At 40.0% G+C, this 17,230-nt stretch overlaps 1 protein-coding gene across 1 annotated transcript; it reads left to right on the forward strand.

Annotated features, from left to right (window-relative positions):
• The first annotated feature begins 1,538 nt into the window (after window positions 1–1,538).
• tango2 (transport and golgi organization 2 homolog (Drosophila)) lies at window positions 1,539–16,508 on the forward strand. Its single transcript, XM_086111519.1, has 9 exons — window positions 1,539–1,660; window positions 2,476–2,598; window positions 8,582–8,670; window positions 10,727–10,846; window positions 10,981–11,098; window positions 14,154–14,221; window positions 14,348–14,498; window positions 15,716–15,820; window positions 15,983–16,508. Exons 2-9 carry the CDS (start codon window positions 2,543–2,545, stop codon window positions 16,101–16,103), a joined length of 828 nt encoding a protein of 275 aa, XP_085967645.1. The 5' UTR covers window positions 1,539–1,660; window positions 2,476–2,542; the 3' UTR covers window positions 16,104–16,508.
• Window positions 16,509–17,230: the final 722 nt, after the last annotated feature.

Genomic DNA, 17,230 nt, shown 5'->3' on the forward strand with positions numbered 1-17,230 from the left:
TTTTTTTGTGATCGGTCTTTTATTCCTGGCCAGTGACCCAATACCCGAGAATGCAGGTGTCAAACCAGGATACAAAAAAAGTCAGAAAGGCGGCATCCAGTATGAAAAGTGTGACAAACAAATCATGCGAGTGACACGCTGTGGCGTCCCCTGATGGGACAAGTCGAGAGTCGCAAGAAAACAAGAACAATAATTAGTGAATAAAAAAGTTGTAGTATTTTGCCGAAAAGTAAAAGCCAGATGGGTTCTACAGATAATGCATATTTTCTATACACCTTTAAGGTAAACAATATAGTTGTCAGCTTTTTGTTCATTTGTCCGTTTGTATTTCTCAGTTTTGAGATAGATATAGCTATGTGTGTTATGGAGAGCTCCGATTAACGTGTCACATGCAACCTCAATACAGTATTGTGTTAAAGCAGTGGTTTTCAACGTTTTTTCAATGGCGTACCCGCTGTGAAATATATATATTTCACACATTTTTTTCAGCCGAGTATCCCCCAATCAATCAATGCAAAGCCTTCTAGGATCTGAAAAAAAGTGCTCTCCCATCATCCATCCATCCATTTTCTGATCCGCTTTCTCCTCCCAAGGGTAGTGGGGCATGCTGGAGCCTATCCCAGCTGTCTTCAAGCAGTAGACGGGGGGAAACCCTGAACCAGATGCCAGCCAATCGCAGGGCACACAGAGACGAACAACCATACGCGCTCACACGCACACCTAGGGAAAATTTTGAGTGTTCAATCAGCCTTCCATGCATGGCATGTTTTTGGAATGTGGGAGGAAACCAGAGTACCTGGAGAAAACCCAAGCAGGCACGGTGAGAACATGCAAACCACCCACAGGAAGGCTGAAGCTGGGACCAAACCCAAATTCTTGGTGGCTGTGAGGCAACTGCTATGATTAAGCTCTTTTTTTTTGCCCTGATGCTAATGCATAAATATATTTTAAAATATCAAGTACCCCTGCGCATATAAGTACGGTACTCCATTTGAGAACCAAGGAATGTGATATCATCTGAAAGCATCATGCAAGACCTTCAGGATAATTTACACGTTTTCTGACTTTGTTTGGATAGTATATTAAATGTGATACGACCGTTCAATCAGCCATAATTTCTAAAAACCAAAAAATATATATTTCTCATCATATTCCAAACACATTTGGAAAACTGAAAAAAAAACATTTTATTTTGGTAATGACGGGAAGCGGAAATTCACTTTGACTTGGACGACTTCTGAGATTGGACTGGCCAATCAGCGTCACTGAGGACCTAAGCATGAGATGAAGGATGCGCTCGTTTTGAGTAACTAAGTAGCACGAGTCGGCGAAAAAAAAGATTAGTCAACTGGTAAGTTAATCATCTTGTTTTGCTTGGTAATGAGATCGAAAAGTTAGTAGTCTTGAAGGATATAACGGTAGCAGTTTTTCTGAACCTTAGGGGGAAAAAAGATGCGGTCGTTTCAGACTGAAATGGGAAGTGTGAGCGAGATTTGTGAAGTTAAACGCCGGCTGAACCGCCACACTCGGCCTCAAAGGGACGGTGCAGTGAGTAAATCGAGGCCACTACTAGGAATGCTACCTTAACCTGCCATTGGCAATCGAGAAGCAACATTAGTAGTAGATGAACTTTCCACAGACAGTCACCTGATTCTTACAGGTGAGTCACGAATTATGATACTACTTTTGCACACTTGGATGACTAAATAATTTGTAGGAATTGACCCTAGAATTTTTAACGTTAGCTGGTGCCGTTGTACGTTCAAAATAAAATAAAGCTGTAAAATATACGTGTTGCATAGTAGGTATTATATTTCTACTATTTAACATTTTTACCTCTCACAATCGCATACAAAATCGCAGCCACGCCTCGCCAGTGTGGTTCTGAGGCCGAAAAGTTAATTTGTTAGTCTTAGCACTGCACATAAAACGGATGCTGGCTTAGTAGTAAATTTTAAGCAAACCATTGTAATTACGTTTTAACCAGATCGACAGCCCGTTAACTAGGTAGGAAAAGTTGTTCATCAAGTTCAGTGTTTTTGTAAATTCTTGACTTTTGCTGTATTTGTTGTCTACACACCCACGTTACGTTAAACACAACGCCCCAACTTCATTGCAATCGGTTTTGTAATTGTCCAACCACACCGTTAAAACAATGACACCTTTGGATGCTAGACTGTAATGTCTGCTATTGTAAATATATTGTTGCCAGTTTCACAGCATGTGCAGTCTGTCTTCAAACCTGAAGTTCATCAGTTGAAATGAACGTTCTCATTCTTGGGCTCTGCAATTTCACTTGAATGAGTCCACATCATGGACTTAATTCTTTGAGAGCAATTACATTTGAACATTTTGAAGTTCAACATCCTACAACTATATCTGCACAGACCAAAACTCTCAGTCCAACCACACCCGAAACAAATGTTTCCGTTTTTGCTCTTGTAGTTGTTGCTGTTATTGTCTTCTTTCATGCAGACATGACCAGCCATTGAAGGTGCAAGTGGACTGGGTTAAACCCTGTCACCAAGCTCCCACCACATCCATGTGTATCATTTTTATCAAATTTGACCCCCGGCCTGCATCAAAAAATGCCTACAGGTAATTTTCCATTTTTATTTTATGTATGTATTATAGTCTCAAGGGAAATTCCATTTAAACTGCTGCATATTTTTGGGCACATTACGCAGATAACCAGCCCACCGGCATGCAAGGAGAGATGCCATTCAGCAAAATAGGGAAATGCTAAGGGAACTCTGACTTTCACATGATGCCCCAAAATCAGAAGAAATAAAGCTCCAATGCAGTAATTATATTAAAACTCGTTTTTACGATTACCTCCTAAAACGGAAGCGTTAATATCGATTTGGGTGTAGCTCAATGCCTAATAAATATACTACACAAATGTTAAAACTAGTGATGGGTGAGTACCGATACCAGGTATCGGTGTTGAGCCGACACCCAGGTATCGTTACTCGCGATGGCGGCCAATACTTGTGGCTGTTTTATTAACAGGAACTAAAGGGATGCATGACTGACAGATTCCCATTAAGATACAATTTATGTTAGCATATGTGCATTTGTAAGATTCATGTTAATGCTTTGTAGGAGTTGACCTGGATGACATTATTTTACACAAAACCTAAAGTCATGGTTTGCTTACAAACAAATAAATACATAGATAAATACATATAAACGGTGCAATGTATAATTAAACAAATCTGAGAGCTAAATATGATACACGCATTCAACCACTAATAACAAATGGACGTCTCTGACAAGGATTAATATCCTTATAACTTCATTAATTAAATGCATGATGCCATGCAAATCATTCTGGGAACCAAGTTGGTTTACTGTCATTATTGTAGATATGGACGCTCGATAAATATAACGTCCGAGGCTTCGCTGACATTAAAACTCGTATGGGCAAAATATTTTTCACTTTTCATGTTCATGGGTGGCACAAACACCAAAAAATGTACAAAACAAAACAAAACAAAAAAAATTCCCTTTTAATAGCACATGCTTTGTCCTTGACCAGAAAGTAAGCTTCATGAAATCTGGTTGAGAAATGAACAAGTTATGATTTAGTTCAATGCACATGCATTGACTTCAATGGGAATGTCACCGCCACCATTGTCGCAGAGCTGAGCTGGGCTGCTACTTATCACGACAGTTGCAGCGCATGTGCTTTTGTAACAAAATAATAGCTTACCAATCACTGAAGTGATAGAACGTGGGTCACTAGCATGTACATTGGCATTAGTATCTAGCTATATTGCACTAGTGATCAGTGCAGATGAAAGCCTTCAATAGCCGGAATGATGTTCACAAACGGCGGCGGTCGCTATCTGGGACTGTTGAATATTGAAGTTTGGTTAGTTTGTTGTATTCTCAAGGATCAGTCTTGTATTTCTCCTTATTTACTTTATTTTTTGATGAGCACACATCAAAAAATAAATTACGTGTGAGCCTTCCAATGTTCAAACAGACACCATAATTAAATTGCGACAGAACATCATGACAAACTTGTGTATCCCGGTTAAACGGTAGTGGTTAATAAAGGTATTTCTAAATGGTACTTGAGACACCGTTCAATTCAATTTATTTCTTTGCACTTCATTTTATTACTTGAAAATAAGTTGTCCAACCATTTTATTGTGTGTTCCGTGGAAAATATTATTTGATGATCACATAGGAAATAGATCATAAAGTTCAATTAATTTCATGAAATGTTAAGAAAAAAAATTGGGATATCTTTATGTAATTTATAGTCTTTAAAATTATCTGTCATTGCTTTAATTAAAAAAAATACTGTATCAAAAGTCCTTGGTATCAGTGACTACTCAATAAGCGAGTATTTGTATTGGTCTTAATAAATGTGACATTGAGCATCGAATAATATCAAATAAGCAGAGACCGAGGAGAGGGGCTCCAATTGACTTTGACTCGTGAAGACATTCAGTTTACATTTGAAAACCATAATTTTCTGGAAAGTTTGACTTCTGTTTTTGAAAGAAAAATTATTAACCTGGCTCATAAAGCAGGCACATATCAGGATGGGGAAGCTTATATGGCAACTGAAATATAACGGACACAACCTATTATGACATCTACTTCATCTGTCGGTGTGAAATCGAAAATACAATGTGATATGATTCTCAGGGGGCGTGGCAGCATGAGTTGTCCGCCATTATATAAGAACTAAGCCTCTTTCTTGTGCTAATACCAATTGTGGACTGAGCGAGAACACATCCAAAAATCCATTATCTGAATCGCTTTATTTTCTCAATGGTCGCGGGCGTGCTGTAGCCTATCCCAACCATCTTCGGGCAGGAGGTTAGGTACACCCCAAACTGGTTACCAGCCAATCGCAGGTTACACAGAGACAAACAACCATTCACATTAACAATCACACTTAACTCATTCACTCCCTAAGACGTTTTTAAACGTCTTTTCAGACTTGGTCTAGAATTGGCTGGTACTGAATGAGTTAAGGACAGTTTGGAGTGGTAAAAAGCCTCTGAAATCTGACACGTTGACCTTTTTGCCTAATTGAGAAAAAAAATTGTAGTTATCCCTCAACCAGACCATGTTTGGGGTGTTAGGACACCCCAAGTATCCAACCAGACTACTCTCATTCAGATCTGGTGTTCCATTTCAAAATGAAAAGGCCTATGAAATCTGACATGTTGACCTTTTCGCCCAATTTTGAAAACCATCTTAAAAAATGAATTTTATTTATCCCTCAACCAGACCAGGTCTAGGGGACACTAGGCCACCCATGTATCCAACCACATTTTTGTCATTCAGATCTGATGTTTCATTTAAAAATCTAAAGCGTATAAAATAAAGATTCAATTTAAATTTTTTTTTTTTAATATCAGGTGACATTTTAGTCATTGATGTCGAGTTACCATTGACTTTATTTTCTACGTCAACTTCAGAACGCTTCTTGCCGCGATTGTGAGAGTTTTCATTCTCCCTGGGTGAATTCATCATTGCCTGACAGCCAAGGAAGTAAATACTTTGTATCAATCTCCCAATGTACTTTATTGTCACAATTACAAGTACAACAGTGCAAAAGGATGATTAAAGTGAGATAATTCAAATAAATATCGCAACAATCTAAAAATAAATCCATCCATCCATCCATTTTCCGAACCGCTTGATCCTCACTAGGGTCGCGGGGGGTGCTGGAGCCTATCCCAGCCATCTCCAGGCAGTAGGCGGGGGACACCCTGAATCAGTTGCCAGCCAATCGCAGGGCACACAGAGACGAACAACCATCCACGCCCACACTCACACCTAGGGACAATTTAGAGCGTGTTTTTGGAATGTGGGAGGAAACCGGAGCACCCGGAGAAAACCCACGTAGGCCCGGGGAGAACATGCAAACTCCACACAGGGGGCCGGAGCTGGAATCGAACCCGGTACCTCTGCACTGTGAAGCCGACGTGCTAACCACTGGACTACCGGGCCGCCCTCTAAAAATAAATAAATAAGCTAAATATACTGTAAAGTAAAACTTTAGCGTTTAAGAATTTTACATTTTTATGGTGCATAGGGACGGGAACAAATGTATTGTAGAACTAGAAACCATAACGAAACAACAGGTTAAAGCTTCTTTCAAATATAAAGTGCAGAAAATGAAAGGAAACTGAGTAAACAGTTGAAAATTAAAACAAAATGCGTGTAATAGTACAGCAATACTTAGTGGTGGCCATTTCTGTAGTGAGCTTTTCAGAAGTTTATTGTCCTTGCTTTTTGAGATGCAAAGTCATTACTGCCATCATTGTCTATAATGGGGTTTTCATCCAAATGTTTAAGAGAATCTAGTGAAAATGCGCAATACGAACATGTGACATCCTCGTTTCCATTTATTGTTCTTGCAAATATGGAAGGGGGAGGAGACCGCATCACGAGATGTCATATGAGAGTGTCTCTCTGCCTCAGGACACTTGGTTTACTGTCAAGTTAATTATTTGTGTGTGTGTGCGTGTGTGTGTGTGTGCTCGTGCGTACGTGCTATTTTAACAACCAATATCCTGACATGACAAGTAATCAGGTGAAAAATGTTCGACCATCCGTATCTGTTACCTAATATACTGCCTTTTGTTAGTACTGATGTAAGTAGAAAGTAAGTGTGACCTTTCAGTGAGCAATGCAGACATGTGCACTAGTGCACAATAAGCCATCTGTACGAGTTAGGGTGCGATGTGGAGCCAGGCTTTATTTAAATCCCCCAAACGCTGAGAGCCTATGTCCTACCTGGAAAAAGTCCATCTCTGTCCTTGTCTCTGATATTCTGACCCTGCCTAAGAAGATCAGATCAGAGGTGTTTTGCACTGACTCAGACATCAACCCGAGGGAAGGTGAAACATAGTGTGTCCTCATTCAGTTACAACAGTGCTATATATAGAGTACTAGTTACAAAAGCATTGATGTACAATTCTTAAACATGGCTGCATTGTAAAATGTGATATAAAAGAAATATTAAAGGTTTATTAAGAGTTTCCCTGATTATCCTGCAGAACTCCACAAAGGAAAAAAAATATATATATATATTGATCATTACTGGGCGGAATACCAGTCAGTGGGACTGATTTTCACACCGGTGATAATTAATAAGCAAATGTACTGTACATTTTAGCAAATCAAAACTAAATGGTGATCCACCTATAACGTTATTCAAAATGAGAAATGGTGCAATTCATACTCACAGCACAGGATGATAAAAATAAGTTGAATGAGGTCAATTGATTGGTGTCCACCACAAACATGGCCAGGGCACTTGAGGAAATTGATTCTCTGATGTGATGACGTTTCATTTCTACTTTGTCGAATAGGAGGATACAACTCGCAGTCTCGGTGTTCATCTCTGACCAAACATGATTTTACCCAACGGGTCTGATAACATTTGATATTTTGTGTGGCATCATTAGAATAGCACAGGCTCACATAGTGCCGCGCCACCGCGTTATATCAAGTCAAGTCCAACTTTATTGTCAATGTATCAATATTGTCAATGATTATATGAATAGCCTTTGTTGTGCAGAGGTTGACATCTATTAGATCAGTTGGGGCTGAGCTCAGTCTTCTCGGCAAGATCTATGTTCTCATTGCCCAAGTTTAATGACCCCCCCCCCCCCCACCCATGCAGCTGCCATAATTTCATGAGAATAACAGACATTAAACAATATATTTATATATACACAGTATCAAGTCACAAATAGCGCACACAGTTTTCTTTAGGTTGCTAGCTCGCGCCTTCCAATGCTATCTCTATCTATTTCTCTCTCTATCTCTCCCAAAATTGATTGTTCTTGTAGAGGGAGAATGTAAAGTATATTTCAGTTATTGAACATCATTAAAGGCGGCCCGGTGGTCGACTGGTTAGCGTGTTGGCCTCGCAGTGCAGAGGTACAGGGTGCGATTCCGCCTTTGGCCTTGCTATGTGGGGTTTGCATGTTCTGCATGGGTTTTCTCCGGGTTTCCTCCCACATACCAAAAACGTGTGTGGCAAGTTAATGGAACTCTCTAAATTGTCCCTATGTGTGAGTGTGAGCACGGATAGTTGTTCGTCTATGTCTGCCCTGCGATTGGCTGGCAACCAGTTCAGGGTGTACCCTGCCTACTGCCCAAAGACAGCTGGGATAGGCTCCAGCACGCCTCGTGACCCTTGTGAGGATAGGCCGAACAGAAAATGGATGGTAGTCATTAAATGGGTGCACTGTTCGTCATAATGAACACTGTTGACCCATCAATTGGTCCATTCGGTTCTGATGGACTATATTATATGTAGGCCCTACTGTATTATTGTGTGTGTAAATCAATCAAGCAGACTATTCGTTTGTGCAGCTTTTTATTGAAAGTTCTTTTTTATTTTAGTTTTCAGTCAGTTATCTAAGCGAAACACCTCATTTAATGGACGGGTGATCCTCCTATACCAAACCGTTAAAATTAGATTGGATATCTTGTGGGGTCAGTGATGATGCACTTGTAAGTTTACTCAAGAAATGTATACAAATAACCTCCTGAATCAGAAAAGACACTAACAAGATGACCGCTCTTTCACAAGGCTAATTTTGGCTGCAAACCGAGATGAGCTCTACAACAGACCATCGAAGGCTGCAGACTTTTGGGGGACCAATAGTGACATTCTCAGCGGTAAGTCATACTAAATTTGAGCCAACAAACTCATAGGAGTAGCCCAAACACTTGTATACCACCACACGCATGAGACAGCAGGGATTCTATGGATTCATAAAATCACTGCAGCACAGGGACAGGTCACAATATATATTTCTGTGTGTGTGTGTGTGTGTGTGTGTGTGTGTGTGTGTGTGTGTGTGTGTGTGTGTGTGTGTGTGTGTGTGTGTGTGTGTGTGTGTGTGTGTGTGTGTGTGTGTGTGTGTGTGTGTGTGTGTGTGTGTGTGTGTGTGTGTTCGCTGCCATATTTGAGATGTTGATGGCATGCAAACCTTGAGCAAAAATATCACGGTCTCGTGGTATTGCAATTACGGCTCAAAACTAAACACATATACCCAACTTTTTTCCCACTCTTTGAACCCTGCGGCTTTTAATTGCCACACTTTCTTTATGAATCTTCAATAGATTTACCTACAGTGCTGTCGCATCTGACCAGTGAAATTACTCAACATGTCACGGTGGACTAATGAAACTGTTCGAGTCGAATATTCATCAGCAATTTGCAGTCGGAGGGCACATACGTGAAGGCAGAGCGGGCTGCTGGAAGAGAGAAATGCGCAAATTTGTATGCGTACCCTGATGAGTAATTGTCTTTTACTCAGGTCAGGCTGTCTATTTAAAACGTTAAATAGACAGCCAATTGTTAAATTTAAAATGTTAAATAGACAGCCTGTTTGTGCTTTTAGTCAATGAACGGCATGCCAAATACAAAGTAAGTCCTGTGGCTCTGTCGCCACATAGAATGTTAGCGATTCTGCAAAAAATATGCTTTTTGACCTGTCCTTGACTGCAACTTTATTCAAAGCTAAGTAGATTTATATCATGAAGGAATAGTCTCTCTTGCACCCCAGAATCGAATTCTCCTCTCTGGCACTAGATGTCCCCTTCTGCAGTAAACTATATTTAATTGACTAATGTTCAATACACATAATGGCCTATAGCAGGAGAAATCAATCATCCTTTTCTTCCAGAGAAATTCAGAGATGGCATCCTTGTCCCCTTTGTAATAGACGGGTCAGGACTTCAGCCGTGGGCCCTTAATTGATGTCTGCTTTAATGCAATGTGACGGCAATAAATGGCACTGCCTTATCTGTGGGACTGGGGGGAGGTCCTGAAGGAGATGTACTGTAGCATGACGAGACCAGAAGTAAGCTACGGCTCTCAGGGGGGGATTGAGCTTGCTTTCTGTCCACCTTGGGAGAAGTAAAATCATTTGGCTCGACTGGTCACTGTCAGCGTAAGTGGGCTGACTTTATTGATCACCAGCAAATGCAGGAGACTTAAATGACCTTTCCTTTGCCCTGACATGTGAAGTCAGGCAAAGTGCCATGGCAAAAGCACATTTATTGATTGAAATACATTTTTCATGATTGCAAGATTAATATTGTGTGTCACTTGTCAAGCGGATAGTCCATGTTAATTCTATGTTCTGGGACGCGCAAAAGGGTTGTGTCTGATTATCGCCAAGATAATGCGCATTCAATGTGGGGGGTTTTTTTTGGCCTTGCAAGCAATGATTTCCCCATGTTCTCGGAGCCTGTTGATGATATTATGGGCCGTAGATGATGAAATTCCTTGCAATTGTACATTGAGGAACGTTGTCGTGAAACCGTTTGACTATTTTTTCACACAGTTGTTCACAAAAAGTTGACTGAGGAACTCAGGGAAGCTCCTTTTATACCGATGGGAGAGCAACAAGCAACAACTTCAGATGCTGCTTTGAGTGCTACAATTATGCTCACCCCTCTCTATAGTCTAATGTTGCGGTGTACTTTCACTTTTAATCATTTGGAATTACATTCAGCTCAGACCTAATTATTGTGTTTTCCTGTTTCATTTTGCATTTTAATGCAAATCAGCTGTGTGTTGATAACTGGAAACTAAATCAAATCATTGTGGAACATATGAACACGTGCAAAGTAATCTGACCATGACACTGCAAAGCTTTGGTATATTTAATGACAAAAATGTTGCATTTTAAGATAAAGATTCTCACATTATCCCACAAATCAGGTCTAGACCTGGAAATTGGTAAAGAAGGAGGATCATGGCTGGGGATCACCAAGAACGGGAAGCTGGCCGCAATCACAAACTACCTGGAAGGACGTCCCAACCCAGATGCGCAAGGAAGAGGTGATGTTATTTTGGTTAGGGGTTTTTTTTCTTTTTCTTTTTTAAATTTGTCCTCCTCCTTTTGTTCCGTGTACATGAATCATTTTCAGAGTACAGTACTGTAATGCAATAAGTCGGTCATTACCATTCCACAGGTTTCCTTGTTTCCAACTACCTTGTCGACAAAGACTTGGACAGCTATGCCTACCTGAAGAAGGTCTCAGCAGAAAGTCATCTGTATAATGGCTTCAATCTTCTCACAGCAGAGTTTAAGTAAGTACCTGCTGATATTTGAACGCTGGATTAATTTAACTTTTACTAAACCGCAGGTTTTAAATAGATTTCCGCTCTTGAAAGCGAATTCTATATTTGATGTGCTTAGGGCACTCACATGTATTACTTTTTCCAGAGAGGGTAAAAGGATACGTTTTTTTTCTCTTCTTGGGAGCTGTTCAAGTCAGTGCACGCATGACAATCAGCACTTTGGACAGCTACACTTGCAGCTAACAGGATGAAGTCGTATGCATGAGCAAGCAACTTCGCCTATCTGCAAATAACATGGTCAGCATTCACAATGGTACAAACAGTTAGCTTTAAGATACATTTTAGGACTGTTAAATGTCAAATCCCCATTACACAAACAATACATGAGATACATGAATATCATAAACGCAAAAGGTAACAGCAAAACAATCTGTAACAGTATATACAGTATATAAACATAATTGGTAAACGATGGTTGCCTCTGAGTTGAAAATTTTTTTGTAATCAATGTTGTACGAAGCGGCAGGAGAGGACCAACAGATCTGAACTTTCTTGCTAATTTGAATCCTCAATTAAATAAGTACTGATTGGATGCTCTAAATTGCCCCTAGGTGTGAGTGTGGGCGTGGATGGTTGTTCGTCTCTGTGTGCCCTGCGATTGGCTGGCAACTGATTCAGGGTGTCCCCCGCCTACTGCCCGGAGATGGCTGGGATAGGCTCCAGCACCCCCCGCGACCCTAGTGAGGATCAAGCGGTTCGGAAAATGGATGGATGGATGTATTAGAAATGACAGCACTTTGAAATTACAAATTACACTTACTGTACTTGCACTTAGACAACAAAAGAAACACACCAGTGTGCACCAAGTATGAAGTCCATCTGAACCAAATAAGCTGACCGTGGCCGCAAATGATATCTGGTGTGATTCAAGTCATTTCAAATAAAATGTGAATTCAACATGGACCAAAGACAAAATTAGAGTGCTCACAGAATCAAAATGTCTTCAAACAAATGCATTAACCCTGTTGGGAAAAAAAAAGTCTTTGCATTATCGATACATGCTCGCGGACCTGCACTATTGGTCTGGTAAAAATTCTATCTGGAGCCGAGGAAAGTACACTGCACATAGCGATTTAGAAACTGCTTTGCCGCTTCGATCTTGAGGACTCTTCATTAGAGGTCTCCCGACCAGCATGCCGATTACTTCGCTCAAAGCGATCAGTGAAAGCCTGTTTTCTGCTCTTCCCTCCTCATTCCCTGTGCCTCTCTCCTCTGTGGCTTTGACGTTCTGCTGTTCACTTGTCAAAATGTAGAAATGGCCCTCTGCTTCTTCTTACTAGTTTCATCAGCAGAAATGGCTTATGTTTTCCTTCAACGGCCAGCTATGATAAATGCGTTTGAATTGTCTGACCACACTCGCAATGTGGGTGATGTGTTCCGACATGCAAATTCTCAGCTGTTGCTGCATATCCAATTTGCACAGGAGGTAGCAGCTCTTGTTAAGACAGACAGAGATTTCAAAGTGCCATGATTCAACCTAACCATTTGTGGCAAAAGAAAGTGTGCCTGGTTATCTTTTTAAATGAGATTAAAGGAGATGCAGAAGACAACAACTATCCCGGTTGGAGGTTTTTGTTTTTGTTTTTTTTTACTTCAGCAATTACATTTTTTAGAATAGATTGAGTTACTTTTAGGATGGATGTTATCAATTACAGTATACATTTCGATAATTTCACATTATCACGGTCGCTTGTTTTTTGATTGTTTTACGTCAACATGATGGAATTGTAGACACAGATGTAAATGGTGCCATATATTATGCCCTGTGGTTCTTTTTGTCTTTTATCTTGGGCTTTAAAATTCATCCATCCATCCATTTTCCGAACCGCTTAAACCTCACTAGGGTCGCGGGGAGTGCTGGAGCCTATCCCAGCCGTCTTCGGGCAGTAGGCGGGGGACACCCTGAACCGGTTGCCAGCCAATCGCAGGGCACACAGAGACGAACAACCATGCTCGCTCACACTCACACCTAGGGACAATTTAGTGTGTGTACAATCAGCCTGCCATGCATGTTTTTGGAACGTGGGAGGAAACCGGAGCACCCGGAGAAAACCCACGCAGGCCCGGGGAGAACATGCAAACTCCACACAGGGAGGCCGGAGCTTATTACCGATATTTTCACCCAGATATGGCCACATATTTCGATTTTTGTCTTCCTAGTTTAATTTTGAGGTAGTGCTGTGCCACATTTCACATTGGCTGATACCAACAGTTGATCTGTCACTATATTGACATTAAAAAAAAAAAAAAATTCTTTTTGATCAAATGATTTGGACGGCTGTTATTCCTTCGCTTCTGCTAATCACTGACACAGTTGCTCCCATTCATCAAGAATAAATGTTTTCTCTTTCACTACTCTGACACGTTTGCATACCAAGACAGTGGGCTCCCGCATGCTTGTGGTTCTGCACCCGCACATTCACCGAATGTATTTTTTCTATATATATTTTTTAATGGTTTTGTCCCCCCCCCCTTTTTTTTGGGTTTGTTATTTTTGGGTGTAAATTTTGAGGTTTGTCATAATTTTTCGAATATTTTTTGCGTTTTTTTTTTCCTGCACTGCATTTCAATATGCTTCAATTATATGCTGATTTTCACGATTCGCTGTGTCTGGTCCCGATCTCTCGCAGAAAGTGATGGTTCAGTGTACTAAATAAATGCTTTAGGGAAACTAACTATATCTGCAGCCGTAATTTGCGTCTTGAGTTCGACTAACATTTATACTGGGCCGTGACCTTAACTCTTAACATCTTCACGTTTTAATTTCACCTGAATTTCAGTCATTAATACATTTACCGATATAAAGCACCCTACTGATCCTGCCATTCAAGAAAATACATCATTCTCCAATTAGTCAACTCCTTTAACAAAATCTTTCCATATTTATTGTTGTGGGAAAATATAAGAGACCCTACTCTGTTTGTCACAGCACACAGGTGTATACTAGCAATGCTATCATTAAGATATGTGGTTCTAATTTTTCATTTTATGTTCTCCGATGTAGAACCAAACAAGATCATGTCTGTTACTATGGAAACAGAGGAAGTACTGAGCCCATCCGTCTAAAACCAGGTCTGTTTTGTGTCTGCTGCTGCAGATTGTGTTTTGACTTTTACCTTCCTCTTTGCCTGCACAGTATTGTAATGTAATTAGTGCACCTCACCTCCCTCCTCTACCTATTTTGCATACTTTACACAGGAATCTACAGCTTGAGTAACTCACTTCTGGACACTCCATGGAAAAAACTGCTGCAAGGCAAGCGGCACTTCACCAGCATTGTCAACAACCAGTCACTGTCCTGCGATGGACTTGTGCAAGAGCTGCTGGCTGTACTTAATAATGAAGATCTGTACGTGCAAACCAGACATTCACAAATCCCAACACACTGCATCTGAACATTTTAACAATTGTTCAAACTGTATTTAAATGTAGTGCTTTAAAGTAGTTGTATCTAAATGTATGTGCATATGGGATCATTTAAAACTCAGACGAAGGCTGAAGTGACAGCCAAAACTGTCAGCTAGGTGAGAGTTTTTCTCTTCACCAAAAAGGACCATTCATTGTCTGGAAAAAAAGAAGCCTTAAACCTAATTTAACCAAGTAAACTAACTAAATTAACCAAGTAGACAAGATGAACATTATAGCACTGGGATCATAAACATTTCCCTCACAACACATTGAATTTGGTCTGTAGTGGTCAAGCCAGGAGCCGACTCGTGTTATTTGCACTTATTCAAAACGTTCAGTTCAAAGTTGGTCTCAAATAAACGTCGTTCTGAGATACATGCATATCTATCTGCATATTTATTTAGAGTGGACTTTATTGTGAGCGTGAGTCCAAGGCACATTTATACAATAATGACGGTCTTCAATCTGAAGCTTTGGATCACTTTGTAATAAACTGTACTAAACACAGATTAGCAATAAATCATCAAGGCTCATTTACAAGAGTCATTAATGTGAGGACATAGGTTGCATCTTGAAAGCTTTTGCACTATTTTTTCCCCAACAAACACACATGCAACTTTTTCCATTGTGTCCACTTCCAAATAATTTGTGCATCTAAAATACGATAATTATACAACATAAAACAAACATCTTCACGTGTAGCTGAAATAAATCTCATTTAAAAAATAGAGTTTGACGAAAATCATTCTGTGGCATGTATCACAATCAGCTCATCTCATGGCCCGAGTGACATGTACATCCCTCATGTCAAGTCTTTTCACAATAATGTAGTCAATAAAGAGCCAATGCTTTGACCGTGGGTGCATCCAGGTTGTCTTGTACTTGTTTTTTTTAATTGTAAGATGATATAAGTTATGCAGAGTTGTTGTTCAGCACAAAAATCCAATAGCCTTAAGCCTTTAGCATTTAGACACCCAACTACATCCCTCCCAAACATCATGGTTGTTCCCAACTCAAGCGTTGAAATCCCTCAGAGGAGTATTTAGTCATTCTTGTGGATTTTGATGAGGATATCATCCAACGGTTGGGAGTCTATTCCGAAGAAATATGTGAGTCACACCTTAAGAACTATATCTGCATTGTGTGTCTGTTGAACAGGAATTCGCCCGATCCTGCTCAGGAGAGCCAAGGTGAGGGTTACAGCAAGTCCATGATCCAGGCCCTGTCAGCCGTGTGTGTTCGCACTCCTCATTATGGCACCAGGTTGGTTACTCACCCCAAATATCAAGCATCCCCCTTGCTAAGGCTCAGGTGCAAGCACATTCTCTGTCACAAATCATCACCACATTAAATTAAGCAAATTAATTGAATAACGTGCCCTGTTCTGTTTTTGTGTATGTATTTTCATATTGTTTGTTCTTTCAGGACCAATACAATTATCCTGATCGATGCAGAGGGGAACGTGACCTTCACAGAGCGCACCATGCTCAATTGTGATACAAACAACTGGTGCACAAATTCTTTCCAATTTAAGCTGCAGACATGAAGATGTAATGAAAGAAACTCACTTTGTGCCTAATAGATTCTACTTCTTGCATTATCATCACCAAATCATTTTGTATTAAAGCTTCCTGTCACCATAGCAACTAATAGTAGCATTGTGGGACTCAACCCAGCAGCAGCTACTACCACAATTATTCAGTTCTTATTTTTGACTAAGGTGTAAATTATATCTGAAGATTATTTAAAAGCCTTTTGTTTAATTAAAATGATTTTAAACATTGGAAATGTGTTGCAGTGTCAACTGCTGCCAGCAGCAATCAGTTAATCAGTCATATAACATTTCAAAGACATAACTCCATTTCTTTCTTTTATCGGTAAATCCAATTTCATTGTCCTTTGAGTTATCTGCGATTTACACAGCTGTTGAGAGATAAAGGAAAGCAGTTTATCATGTTTGTGTTTTCTTTGCAACTCTTAAAAGCTATTGAGCCCATTACATCAAATTCAGTCACAGGTCTACTTTTGGGGGGGGGGGGGGGGGGGAGGAGAGAGAGAGAGAGAGATATTGGATAACGCAAATATGATTCCTTACTCGAGAATACTTACCTGTATGTATGTGTATATATATATATATGTGTGTGTGTGTGTGTGTGTATGTATATATAATACTTTGGATAGCTTTATTGCATATAGAGCTCAAACCTTGTTGTGAGTTTAACCTTTTATGCATCAATTTCTACAAGGTTTTTGAAAATGTGATGGGACAGAAATGTGTGTGGGGGGGGCAATTTTCCGTCAAATTACGAAGTCAAATTTCTGATCTGCAGTGCACGACCACACGATTATGGTATGTAGCCTTTCCGTTATTGTGTACTACCATCTAGTGTACATTTTTATGACTACCCAATAAATACGAATCCTATACATTACTTAAATACGTTTAATGAATGCAGTCAATGATCTAAAAAAACTGTCCTTCCAAGGAAGTGCCCAAAGCTATTAATAATGGTATAACTTCAGTAATGGAATTATAATTTCCCTCACAACACATTTACATTGAATTTGGTCTGGGGTGGTCAAGCCAGGAGCCGACTCGTGTTATTTGCACTTATTCAAAACGTTCAGTTCAAAGTTGGTCTCAAATAAACGTCGTTCTGAGATACCCTGCAT

The sequence above is a fragment of the Hippocampus guttulatus genome, chromosome 5 (genome assembly GCF_054856545.1).
Source record: "Hippocampus guttulatus isolate MCC_2025c chromosome 5, RoL_Hgut_1.0, whole genome shotgun sequence".
NCBI lineage: Eukaryota > Metazoa > Chordata > Actinopteri > Syngnathiformes > Syngnathidae > Hippocampus > Hippocampus guttulatus.

What these genes read in the sequence shown, in the direction of transcription:
- tango2 (XM_086111519.1), top strand. Translation starts at nt 2,543, where the DNA reads ATGTGTATCATTTTTATCAAATTTGACCCCCGGCCTGCATCAAAAAAT. An exon ending in GCATCAAAAAATGCCTACAG is followed by an intron (nt 2,599 to 8,581) that starts GTAATTTTCCAT and finishes CTCTTTCACAAG; the next exon opens with GCTAATTTTGGCTGCAAACC. An exon ending in ACTCCTCATTATGGCACCAG is followed by an intron (nt 15,821 to 15,982) that starts GTTGGTTACTCA and finishes TTGTTCTTTCAG; the next exon opens with GACCAATACAATTATCCTGA.